The sequence below is a fragment of the Myodes glareolus genome, chromosome X, assembly GCF_982192425.1.
Source record: "Myodes glareolus chromosome X, mMyoGla1.1, whole genome shotgun sequence".
Taxonomy (NCBI): domain Eukaryota; kingdom Metazoa; phylum Chordata; class Mammalia; order Rodentia; family Cricetidae; genus Myodes; species Myodes glareolus.
In genome coordinates this window covers 81036607-81050001 of record NC_142053.1, presented here as the reverse complement: position 1 = coordinate 81050001, position 13395 = coordinate 81036607, and the positions used below count along the sequence as shown (strand labels likewise).

Below are 13395 nucleotides of genomic sequence, written 5' to 3'. Positions count from 1 at the left end.
TGCCTCCTGGTAGCCCTGTTTAAATCCTGCAAACATACCATGGAGGAAAAGGCAGCTGCCTGTCTACAGGTTCAAACTCACTGCAGCTGCCTGGTCTTGTTCCTCCAGAACTGTTCTTTCTCCTCCCTCCCCACTGAAACCAAATCTTCACACATACCAGAGAGCTACTCCTCTAGAAAACATCCCTGACTCAATGATAAACACCAAGCCTGAAGAGTTTCCTGACAGCCAGCAACGCCATGGTCTCTGATCTTCTTCCATTCCTCTTTGCTGTCCTTGTGCCTTTCCTGATCGCACCCCAGCACAGGTCCTGGAGGCCACCTCTTAGTACTGCCTGCCTGGGATGTCCCACCCACCCTGGGACCTTAGTTTTATCTAGGAGACATTTTCTCAATGCCTCTCAATATGTCACCCACCAAAGTGGCAAAGTTTAAGGGGGTAACAACAGCAAAAACAAGGTTAAAGACAGTGAACACGACCCTGGGCTTACAGATTCTCAATTTCTCCTTGGAGATACACTCACCAGAGGTTCTTTAAGTGTATGTTTAGTGTGGCCTTCAAATTCTGTGTCTCTGTTTCTTCTCTAGACAAACAGACTCTGGAGGAAGGGTACTTAAGAATCACGTGAAAAGTTGAAAACTGTAAAGAGCCAGGTCAAGGTCCTTACATCTGGACATTAATAAGGCAGTACATTACATGTTATGATCAGCATGTGATGGTGTTCCATGAGATGACAGGGAAATTCACCTAGTCCTCACGGAAAATGATAAAAACCAAATGTTTGACACTCTGAAGTATGGGCCTATTTTTATGCCAAGAAAACAGAACTGTGTGGATGCATGGGGACATATGGATGTATGTAAATACATGTTTGCAGAATTCTTCAAGATACATACCTGCTCATAGTAAGAGGGCTGGTGACATGGCGGGACTATTCTTTGGTCTGACACTGCTCCTAGTCCTGGTGTACGTAAGCAAGCAAGATTTAAAGCATTGCAATGTGTCCCAGGAACTGAATGTGTTACCCTGGTGATAAGCAAAGGGCATCCAACCTGTAAGAGGCTCAGGGAAGTTACTTGTGAGTCACAAGGCTGTAGTGGGATCCACCAGTGCACGTAGTACTTCCCACAAATAATTACCTATAATTTATCCAGGTGTGATTCAGGGCTGACAGGGTCCTACTGACCTCTCTTCTGTGTAACAGCACTCCAACTGAAAAGTTCAACATTCTCTCTGGTCCCTATTCCCTTGTTTATCTCTGCACCTGATAAAGCCAAGGCTACCATGAAAACACACTCTTCCAATATGTAATGTTTCACATAAGTGAAATTTCAGACAGACCACAATCACTCATTGATATGAATCAATCCCACAATGGGAGGCTCCCTTTACCATGATCCACCACCTCCTACCCGCTCCCACTCCCTGAAGACCTACGGTACCCTTCAACGCAGGTGCGTGAAGACAGCTTTCGTTTTCCAAGCGGGTTTAAAGGGAAAAATGAATGCCCGCACTGGTCAGGATTATCATCCTGCACCAGTTTCTCAAGGACTCAGCTGCCTCATTATCCAGATGAACCCCACACTCGTTTTTCAGAGAAACCCAAAGATGGGCATACCATTCTGCTTCATAAACGGCCATAAGAAATTATCAGAGACAAGATGATTAGAACAAGGGAAATTTATTTTCTCTTGGTCCTGCCGACTGTCCACTCCAAGGTCAAAGTGCATCCCAGCTTGGATTCTGCCGGGTTTCATGCTTAGCCTTCTTCTTAGCAAGTTACCCCATGGCATCTCCATCAGGATTCCTGCATACATAGAGCAAGTCCTCTGCCGTCTCTTCAGATGAGGACGTCAATCCTCTTAAGTCAGCTTCCCACCTAGGGCTAACTTCTTCCTTAATTCCACACTAAAGGTTCCAAATTCAGTCAGCTCTGGAGTAGGACTTCAACAATAAAATTGTGAGGGGGCATAGTTCAGTCCATTCTAACACTGACCTGATGCTCCCGATCCATGGTATCAAATGATGGACACGTGTATTATTGTCTTGAGACAGAGCCAGATGCTACTGACCCTCATCCTGCCTCAGCAGGTAACTGCCACACTCCAGTGCTGGTAAGGGAGCGAACCCACAGCACTACCCACAGGTGTCAGCCCCTCAAACATCACTGCAGATTTCAGAACCTCCCAACCAGACTGTCGGCACGTCCTAAAGCAGGACAAAATCTTGGCATGGGCCCTTAGCTTAGGATTGAGCCAGGGCTTAGCTTAGGATTGAGTCCTGGGAAGCCTCATTCAGAGGCTGCATCATAACGGGCTCAGGGGTTCTGCCTGAGACAGCTCTCATTTTTCATTCTGCCCCCAGGCGGTAGCTGAGGATGGTACCCAGTGCAGGCAAGGAAACCAGGAGTTCTACTATGAATGCAGGACCAAAAGGTGGGTCTTCTCTTTATCAGCACAGGGCTCTTTGCAGGAGTTTGGAAGAAGCCCCTGCTTGCCACTTCACTTTCCTTACAGGAATATGGACGTTGGGAAAATGATGCACAGTTATGAGGCCTTCCTATCTAGTCCTCACCACTGAGGTCAGAGAATTAAACCCAGATTTTAATTTACATCTAATCATGACATATGAACCCCATATTGTATTCACAGAGATGGACATAAATAGAAATGGCAAGCATCACTTCAGTCCTTCATTGGTTCACATGCCATTAGTTCTAAGTTCCCATGGAGCACTGTGAGAGGAAACCCATTTGAGTGCATGGATGGGGAAAGGAGAGAGGACCGAGAAACCTATTCATTTCTTGCGGGGGGCGGGGGGTGATGGTCTGAGATTTGGTCAAAAATGTACCTGGCAATTCGTAAGCTTCTATTGGGGTGCTTGGGAAAATTCTGTAAAGGTACACATGAAAACTGCAGGCTCTTTTACCTCCGATCTGCACAGGGACTCTACTCTGTAGGGCACAACAGAGGAGCGGCACACCTGCTTGCACATCTCCAGGGCAGCTAACCATCACCTCAGGGACTAGAGATGGCTTGTCTGGAGAAAGACTTGGTCTGGTAAATTTCACCCACAGTGTCTGCTCCGTGGCAACCCCACCCCCAGTTCCTTCCCATGATGTCTCTCCCACCTGGAGTCCACCTAGAACTCTGGAGTGATGTCGTGGAGACGGTAGAACAGAGGTGATGGCTGCAGGCCAACAGCAGCTTTACACAGCATATGTAGTCAAAGGCCTAAGGGGCCATTCTCCATTCTCCTCCACTAGTTGGAGCTGAAAGGCACTCAAGTAGGCATCCGCTCCGCACAAATGCCACATCTTCATCACAAGCATCAGTCATGATTTCCCTACAAGCTTCACAACTCGATGTGGGAAAACCGATCAAGAGGGAAGAAGATGATACTGCCTGCTTGAAGCCGAGTACTACGCACCCGGATTGAGTGGCACTAAAGCATTTCCCAGGACTTAGGAAAGAACACAAGACAAGAAACCAGACCAGTGCACACCATGACCAGGAGAGTTCACTAAATGATAAGGACCAAATGCTGTCATCCCGAATGAGGTATGGCTAAAATATCAGTGTGCTTTCTTCTCAGAGTGAGGCCCCTTAGTGCATCTCTGCCCAGGAAGCTGCATGTGGCTTGAGCCTGTTGTGGGGTAGAGGGGGCAGAGAGAAAACAGAGAGACACAGAGAGGGCAAGAGCACCTGAGGAGGAAGAGAAGGGAGGGAGGAGTAAGGAGGGGAGAAAGAGACAATGGGAACGGAAGGGAGGTAGGAACATTGGAGAGGTGGGAGAGAGAGAACAGGAACAGGGCAGGTCACATGTCAGCAATGTATCCACTGGTTGTGCTGGATGTCCAGAACTGAAGCAGGGAGGAACAACAGGCAGGGGCAGAGTGGGCAAGCACTGTGAAGGGGCGTGCTTAGCATTTACACTCGGCCAAGCAGGCAGCTCAGCGGATCTCTGTAAGTCAGTCCCGGAGAAGGGGATCACAGCCACCATCACAAACTCTCGTGCAAAGAAGTCCTAGGAGTCACTGTGACTGGAACACACACTCCGAAGATGATCTTCATTCCATTCTTTCCACGTCCTGAGCAGGTCAGTTTCATGTCCATGTGCTCTGGGACATCCTCCAGGGAGGCTGGTCTGGAACATCCTCCAGGGATACTAGGGTTTGGTCAGGCCAGGGTTCCCACTTCTCCATCCTCAACCAGTAGTGCAGATACACATCCCAGTACCCATATCGGGTAATGGACAGCAGTCACGAGGGACCGCAAACATGAGGTCTCAACTCTCTTTTTCAGACTGTGAGAAACTCACAACAATACTTCCAGGAAGGCATTGTCTTTGCTCACACCATGGGAAACTCATCCAATGGCCCAAGAGGAACCGGGAAGGCTGCTCCTCCGAGAAGGCCCTGGAAGGGTCGGTTCCAGAGAGCCCTGGCACGTGTGTCCAAGTTCTTCAGGTGAGGGCTCTGAGCCAGCCTGCCTCCCACCACTCACAGCAAGCTGCAATGACTCCCTCCTTCTCCCCTAGAGAGCACCCCAGCCCTCCACTCCATTCCCACAGGGTTTCTGAGGGTCCACTTGTCTCTCTGATTCCTTCTCAGGAGAGGCCGCAGGACAGAAAAAGGCTGAGTCTACCGGAGTCCGAGAATGGAGCCATGGCCTTCTGCTGCCCAGGTCCTTGTCCTCCTGAGAATCTCATTCAGTGCAGTTGAAATAAATGCCGGCATGCTTTACAATGTTTTTGCCTTCGTGACATTTTCTTCACTTTCGTACTGACACCCACCTCAGATGAGATGATTCGGGTATCAGACTTGGTGTCTAGGGAGTGTTGGTATGAATGACAGGAACTAGTGTCTTTCTTACTCCTACTAAGCCATCCACTCACTTTCTTATGCTTGCTGCTTGGTGTGGTGGTGGAGTCCTTGTTCACTGTGCAGTGAATTTCCCACAGCTCTCAGCTCTGACCCCAAGGGGCACTTGCATGCACCAAAAATCCTTGAGGAGGGAATAGCATGTCTCTGCCCCCTTTCACTTCAAAGAATCCTCATATGGAGAAATCCTTTGCCTGATATGTGAATGGGCAGTGGAGGAGTCAGTTTGGGGAAAGCTACAAGGCAGAGGTTGCATAATGGGGAGCAAGTCTCTTGTAGGAAGACTCCCTGGATCCTGCAAAAGGGCTTTAGACTGCCATGCTCACAAACAGTTCCCAGACAACCCCAAGCCTATCAAAACAGCCGCCCTCCAAGGGACAGCCTTTTCTCTAACAACATATGGTTCATCCTGTGTGGGCCTTTCTTGAATTTCCTTGGTGATCTTGAAAGGTAACAAAATATAGTTTTCTCGGGACAAGGCTCCAGTGGAAGATGGAGCACAGCTGAGCCATTAATCTAACATGGAGGAGGCCATATTAGAAACGGCAACAGCTGAGTTGGAGATACGGGTCAGTAGTTGAGGCCCTGCTGCTGTTGTAGAGGATCTGGGTTCGATTCCCACCACCCACATCATGGCTCACATCTGAGTATAACTCCATTTCCAAGAGATCTAGCTGACCCAATCTTTAACCTCTCTGGGCACCAGGTGCCCACATGGTGCATAGATGTCTGAAAAACAACCTTGCACACGAAATAAAGATAATTAAAAACAAATTGCAACACCAGTTATCAGAGACTAGGGAAACAATGTCCTGGACTCAGGAACAACAGGGAATTGGACATCATGTGGGACCCTCAAAATACTTTCTTTTCTGTGTAAATGGAGACACAGGTCCCACAGTTCCTCCTGGAGTGGAGCTCAGCCTTGTAGAAATGGGGAAATTATTGTCTACACTTGTTCAAGGGAGAGCAGCACTCTGGGGGTGCTTGTCCTTCTGTAGGCTCGCCCTTTTCCATTCTGCCACATCAGGCTTCCTCATGTTCTTTTGCATCTAGGTGGAAATAAGTCTTGATATATTTGTTGAGTTCTGTACCAATATTGTTCGTACACCTCTCCCAAAAAAGAGAAAAGTTAATTTAGGTGGGATGACCTTGGTATTTGGGGATTGAGAGGGGAAGAGGTCATTTACAATGTAGGCACGGGAATGGACCACATCCGTAGGACTTTTCATGGGACAGCAGAGCTTGCTGAGGTGCCTATTAGGACTGTGGGCTATAGACAATGAATCCTCCATGGCTATATTTGAGAAAAACTGACTGTAAGAAGTACAAAATGTACACCATCCAATATGCAGTCTTCACCACTGACAATGAGCTGTGAGGATGCAAATGCAAAGGAAATCTTTTGGCATCCCAAAGACAGGGTTTAGACTGACGTCCTCATATTCACACCCAAAAGCCCTATTCTAGAGAAAAACAGGCCATTCCCACAATACCCACCCTACTTCAACCTCAGATTCCCATAGCACCGTCACCCCTGGCCCCCCAGGAGATACCTCTCCTTGTTTCCTTCACAGGAATTAACAAATGAGGGGTTTAGATGCAGTGCTCTCTGGACCTCGCATATCTCACTGGAGACCCCAAGATTGCTGCTACCAGATTCCATGAGGTTTGTGTCTAAAGGACAAGAAGTTTCTAAAGAGGCACCAGCACATAAATGAAATGTGACCAGCAGTCTGCAAGGGTCAAAGTACTCACAGGGCAGCGACTGGGTTCCTGATATCCACTGGAAGCTATCCTAAGACAGCACAGGAAATGTGGGTCCTTCAAAAGCCATGCTGTATATACAGGCCATCAACTTTGGGTGATGTGGGATTCCTCTCTGTATACTGTGAATACCACTGGTGAATAAAAAAAAAACTGTTCATAGGGCAGAACTTAGGTAGACGGGGAAAACTAAACTGAATGCTAGGAGAAAGTAGGCAGAGTCAGGGAGAAGTCATGGAGCTGCTGCCAGAGACAAACATGCTGGAACCTTGCTGGTAGGCCACGAGCCTCATGGTAAAATAAAAAATAATGGAGATGGGTTACTTCTAGACATAAGAGCTAGCTAGCAATACACTTAAGTAATTGCCCAAGCAGTGATTTAATTAATACAGTTTCTGTGTGATTATTTCAGGGCTGAACAACCAGGAAATGAACTAGCAGCCTCCCAACAACAAATTGGCGTGCTAATGTGGTGGACTAAATCCATGTAAAACCTAAAAAGCTTAAAAAGGAATCCTAGACACAAAACAACAGAGTTAACCATGGTTTAGTAGCAGCATTTTCTTGGGTGGGCTCTGTTTGCAAGAAGTAAGCAGAGGCATGGCTCCTTTAAAAGAGGTTGTCCTGATTCAGTGGTAGCAGAAAAAAAAAGCCGTGGTTTTGAATTGCTGGTTTTCTGGGCCATGCTGCCAACATGAATGACCTCTGGTGTTTTCAGGAGGCCTGAGCATTTAAATGGCGTTTTGTGAGCAGATTGCTACAACTTGCTTAATGGCAATATAGACTGGCTGTGTGCCTAAAAATGGGGCTGTGAACATGACTCTCAGAGGCAGCAAACACCTCCACCATGCTGGGCTGGGTGGAGCAAGCAGAAAGTACCATATTTCCCTGAGCAATGGCGCCATTTAAGTTCATAACAAGCGCTTAGCATTTTAAGAAGCACTTTTGGTCAGAAAATAAAGACAAATTCAGAAGGAAATGACCTCTAAATGGGTCACAGTGTTTGATAAATGTACGTAGGCTTGGAAGAGATAGTAAAATGAATATAGACAGCTATAAAAACAAGGAAATGGTTTAAAAAAACATAGTCTTTAAAGAGACAGAGTAAAGATAGTCATAGATTAAAGGAGTAAAGATAATAAAATAAATATTAAAAAGTAATAGATCTAAAACAAATAAGCCACGTAAAGATGGAGAACACACAGATAGTCTGGATTATGTATATTATTGTTTTTCCCTTGAATTTTTGACTGTGAAAGAGCTAAGTAACCAACATATATACTTTAAAGTATCTTGACTTCAGAATTTGAGTCTAAGGATATGTTGCTGTGGAAAAGAGGTTCTTCTCTTGTTTCCTCAGAGGATGCGAACCTGTAGATTGCTTCCAGACTAATATGGTTTGATGGACCAAGACCCCCGAAAGGTCGTCTTGAACACCCCTCAAAAATTACTTTGCCCAATAAACAGCAGGAAGCAGTTTGGAGAGAACTATGCCCATATTCACAAATATTGTTTATAAATGTTTGTTTACATTTAAAGGGGGATATGCTATAGAGATTTTCATTTGGTATGGATCTAGGTTTATAGATAAAAATTTAAGGATAATTTTGTTATACTGTGTATATGCATTTTTGTTCTTGATTAAGATATTGGGTTTGTCCAGCTCATTTAAAAATGTAATGTATAATAAATATAAGTTAATAGAGAATTATCTTTAATAGACAAGCTTGTAGTCATATTAGCTAGGTTTTCTAGATATATAGAGATATATTTCAGATAGATAGGTATTCTTCAAACCTTTCAAAGACTACAGAATATGTCATTTAAAATGTTTTAAGAGCTTAGGACTTTTCATGATAATGAGACACATATACTCCTGGCAGCTGTAATCTACTTCAAGAGGATGATGGGCATCAAAGAGACTCCTTTTGGAGTTGGCTAGACATTTGGGAAAGAAACTGCTCTTGCCTGGACTTCTTGATGAACTGGACATGTAGGTACCATAGACAAATGACTGTTGAACTTGCCCATACGAGAGATGATCCTTCAGGGTTCCTGCGTCATGAAAGAGTCTGCCAAACATTCTGCAGAAATACAGAAGAAAGTGACTGAAAACTGTTAATACAGGCTGAACTGTCTTTGAAATTTCCTGCTGAATGGAAAGGGCTGCAGGATACTATGGACCTGTAGGCTGAAGATGGATTCCCCAACAGTGCAGAAGAACTTTGGGTGACTGTTCAGGCAGTGAGATTTCTCTGTCAATTCTAGAGTTTTGGAAGTTGCTTACAATGTATTTCTTGTTTACTTAGGTAATATTATATCCTTCCTGAAGTCTTTGATGGAGTTGAAGAGTAGATAGTAATAATATAGTTTTCCTTAGTTATGAAAAAAGATAGGGTAGATATAAATATTATAACTGTAATTCATGTTTGATACCTGTTTTGTTAAATGTAATTTTACTATGTTAAAATTAAAGCCTTCCTTTTATTTAAACAAAAAAAGGGGAGGTGATGTGGGACTCCCCTCTGTATACTGTGAATACCATTGGTGAATAAAGAAACTGCCTTGACCTGTTGATAGGGCAGAACTTAGGTAGGCAGGGAAAACGAAACTGAATGCTAGGAGAAAGGAGGCAGAGTCAGAGAGAAGTCATGGAGCCGGCAGAGACAGACATGCTGGAACCTTGCCAGTATGTCACAAGCATCATGGTAAAATATAAAATAATGGAGATGGGTTAATTCTAGATGTAAGAGCTAGCTAGCAATGTGCTTAAGTAATTGGCTAAGCAGTGATTTAATTAATACAGTATCTGTGTGATTATTTCGGGACTGAGCAGCTGGGAATGAAACAAGTGGCCTCCACCAATATTTGGGTAGAGCTACACTTTCATCAGATCCCTCTCTATTCATGAAAACCTCTGTATCCCAACCAGATTGGATTGGTGCTTCAGTCTGGCCACCAAGGCTTATGCTGGCTCTGCTAAGACATAATTCTCTCACACTTCTGTCCACAGAGATCCACAACACCAACAGAAAGCTTTACTGCTGCCCACACACAGGCCTTTTTCTTTTCTAATTTATGGAACCTCACTGTAATCCTACCACTGCCCTCATAACACACTGGCTCTCCCAGGCCTCAGAAGACAACCTCTGCATTGTGCCCTTGCCTCAGGGGACAATCTCTGTTCTGGTGAACGGGCACTTGCTCCTCTTCTGCCACTCGTTGGAAATGACGGTCAAGGACCCAGAGTATGCAGGGAATGAGCTGCATGTGAGCCAGAGTCCAGAGCACTGACCATAGCTGCTGCTGGTGGGCCTTCCCTCTGGCAAACCCCAGAGTCAAGAGTGTCTAGTCCCAGTCGATTCTCATTTCTCTCCTCTCTCGGCCACAACTCGAGGGTGTGTCTCCTGCACATGTGTTCTTGCTCTCTCACCATCCCTCCAGTACCCTCTAATTCTAGCCTTCCAGTTCCACGGAAGCAGGGAGTCCTCCAGGTGTCCACAACATCCCGACAGGGGGTCACTGGCAGTTTTTACATCTCTAGTGCTGCCTCTCTTGGGGGCCGCTATCTGATGCCAATGAAGCCTGCTGCCTCCCAGATGCTCCCTTCCCAGGGACCCATGCCTGTCCTCTGGGCTCCCTGACCACCCTGTCAAGCCTGCCTGCCACATCTACCTCAGCTATTTACACTGAGAGCCCCAACTAGACTCTCAGATGTGGGGCAGAGCCTGAGTCTGCTGTCTTGCTCTTCCAGTGCCTGACACAGTGCCTCACATAACGGTCACTAGACATGGGTTAAATAAATGAGTCCATGAGCAAGGTGTCTAATTCAATTTTATTTTCCCCTACATTCCAGAGCTCTAGGTGAATACAAGTAAACATTAGCTGGTTCTGCTGTGCCAGGTGTTGGCCACATTTGTGTTTTACCTCTGAATATCTGGAGGGGGAATCACCGTGCTACGACTTCCGTCAGCATCTCAATGAGCTACTGACTCGACTCCAGGATGTTTCAGACATAAAATGACAGTGTCACAATTGTTTTGTATAAACGAAGAAATCTCCCCTAAATGAGGAACAAAGAAATCCTGGATGTATGCCAGGCATAACCGTGGACGCTCATACTTAATCATATGTCTAGAAGAGCAAGGCTTTGGGAAATATTTTACTATGCCTTTGCTTCCACTCTGATTTGACATGTACATATCGAGGCACTTTTGACTTATTTTATGGCTGTGGGGATGGAACCCACAGCCTTGCCCATTTGAGGAAAGTCTTCTACCACTCAGCTACATCCTCAGCCTTCATCACTTAGTTTTCAACCCTTGATGCCTCGCAACTGTTTCTCAACGAGAAAGAGGGTAGCTACAAAGAAAGCACAACCTTGCAATGTGCAGACTAGGCCCTAAGTCACCAGGAAGCAGAGCCCTGGAGCAGAATGCTACGTATCCTTCCTGACCCTGCTCTAGTCCTGAACTTCCTAATCAGAGCCACAGGGCCTACTGCTCCAGCACCCCTTTGACTACTCACAACAAAAGCAAGGAAGCCTCAGCCATCCCTGGTGGCAGCAGAAGCCCTGACTCTGGCCTGAGATGGTGACTGGCCCCTGCACTGTCCATCACTCCGGCATGGCTCTAGCCCTGGCCTGGCACTTGCCCTGGCACTGGCGCTGACGCTTGCTTGCTTCGGCCATGGCAGGGGCCCTGGGACTGGAACTCGCACTAACTCTCGCACCTGTCACATCATCACCAGCAGCTGTTTCTCGGCCACCGCACTGTGAGCACCAGGCATTTCCTCCTCTTCTTTCAAGGCCTCATTTACTGCCACAGCCAAGACTCTGGGCCGGGTGTCATTCACTTGGGCCACAAACTGCAGGCCTTCCATCTGTCTTGTTTCCTTGGAGGGCCCCACAAGAATACTGAGAGACGGCACTGGAGTGCTGGAGGACACCTACTCGTGCACCACGAACTTGTGCTGCACACAAGCTCTGGTCATTCCCTTTGGTGACGGCTCCCCAAGGACGGGATGCTTTTTAGGCGAGCACACCTCCAGCACCCTCCACACCTCCCTGAACAACTCCTCTGGGACACAGCTGGCCTGCACGAAGATCAAGTCCGGGATACTCAGCGGAAAGCCCAGGCTTTGGTGTGCTTGCCCTGGTCTGGTCGCCTGTCAGGCCCCCAAGGCAGGGCAGGCTGGATTTTGTTTTCCTGTTCGGGACATAGGCGTGCTCTGGAGGGCCAAGTTCCTTCACCTAGACCCAAAGACTAACTCGGGGAGGTCAGAGGCTCTCTTGAAAATCTCGGGGAAGAAGCTCCTGCACCTTTAGGATGACACACTTCAGCATGTCTGCCCTTTTGATCCACACAGTCTTCGCGTTCTTAGCCAGCAGGTACTGCGCCAGCAGCTCAGCTACTTTCTAGCTCCCAGGGCTCTGGGCATGCGCGCCAGGGGTGGTGGGGCCCGCGGGGTGCTCGGCGGGGGATCCCCTAGGGGCTTCGGGGGTCCACAAAGGAGCTTGCAGAAACACCTGGGCGGGGGAGGGGGGCTACGTGCCTCAGAAGAAATTCTCTTGGGGCTCCGGGCAGCACTTAGCGTCCCTGCTGCCGGCGCCCCCGCGGGGTTTCCTGGGCAAGGAGGAGAGAAGGAGGCCAGGGGCCCTCTGAGACCCGCAGGCCCTGGGTGCCACCTCTACCGCGGACGTTCTCACCTGCGGCTTTGGCTGGCCCGGGAAGCTGGAACTCGGGGAGGAGATGCGCGTCCACGGGCATTCGGCGGCCGGCCCGAGCGCTGGCTGCGAGGCCGCGAGGACCGTGACGTCGCCGCGGACGCTGCGGCGGCCGCCGAGGACACCCGCAGCCCCTGTGTCTGGAGTCCCAGGCCGCGGCCCTCACACCCCGAGGACCAGGAAGCGGGCAGGGGAGGGGGCGCAGCCTCCGCTGCGACCTGTGGGAACGCGCTGGCGCCGCCCCGCAGCGCCTCTCCCGCCTGGGGACGGTACTACAGCCCTGGGCCGGAAGGGTGCGGGGGCGCTGCTCCCAGAGGTGGGGGCCGCTGAGGCCAGCCTTAGAAGAGACCAGAAGCCTCTGGACCACAGGCAAAGCAAGCCTGCCTTCCTCCCTATTGGCTGTTACTGGAAAGAATCGGTCCTTTGGGATCACCTGTCTCTCTCCCTGCCTCTTGAGGAGGCAGCTCCCTAGGAGACAGATGCCTCTGCCCCTGAGTGGAGACCTTTCTCCAGCAACAGGCCCTCCTGCTTCCTCTAGGCATGCTCCACTTGGGAGGGCTGCGGTGGTCGCATGCCCTTTTGGTATGTCTCCTCTCCACTACACAGTCCAGAGAGACATTAAGTATAATCTAACTTTCCAGAGCTCATGGCATCTTTGTTTACTTAGGCCTCTGCCTCCCACCTCACTGGACCTCTTTGTTCCCCCACACAGTACTTTCTTTCCTCAGGCCTGTCAACTGACATTCAGGAACCTTCAATAAACCCTGAGCACAGAGGTCAGCTCCCAGGCAGCCCACAACGAACCAGAAGATTTCTCCACCCCAGCCATTGCCTCATTTTGTTGCAGCGTGTCCAACAGGTTAGAATTCCGTTTTCACCCTAACCTTTCTGGACAGTAAGCTATCAGCCTCTTTGCCTTAATGTCTACGACTGGCTCTGTATCCCGATGAAATGGTCCGTGAATTTCCACATGATGGCGACGCTTCTGCTTTTCAAATTTCTCCCACTGCTGGCATTTCAT

General features: G+C 48.2%; 1 protein-coding gene and 1 long non-coding RNA gene across 2 annotated transcripts in view; one reads left to right on the top strand and one right to left on the bottom strand.

Moving 5' to 3' along the window:
* The window catches only part of LOC148117375 (doublesex- and mab-3-related transcription factor C1-like), a 33191-nt gene extending 19796 nt beyond the window's left edge, over positions 1 to 13395 (bottom strand). The window contains exons 1-2 of the mRNA XM_087902559.1: positions 13291 to 13395; positions 12357 to 12634 (exon numbers count right to left, since the gene is read on the bottom strand). Coding sequence (XP_087758685.1) covers positions 12357 to 12634; positions 13291 to 13395 — 383 coding nt within the window. The remainder of the gene's footprint in view (positions 1 to 12356; positions 12635 to 13290) is intronic.
* Positions 3881 to 4729, top strand: LOC148117376 (uncharacterized). The gene is made up of 3 exons (XR_015737088.1): positions 3881 to 4098; positions 4305 to 4468; positions 4613 to 4729. It is a non-coding gene; the product is annotated as an uncharacterized LOC148117376 (long non-coding RNA).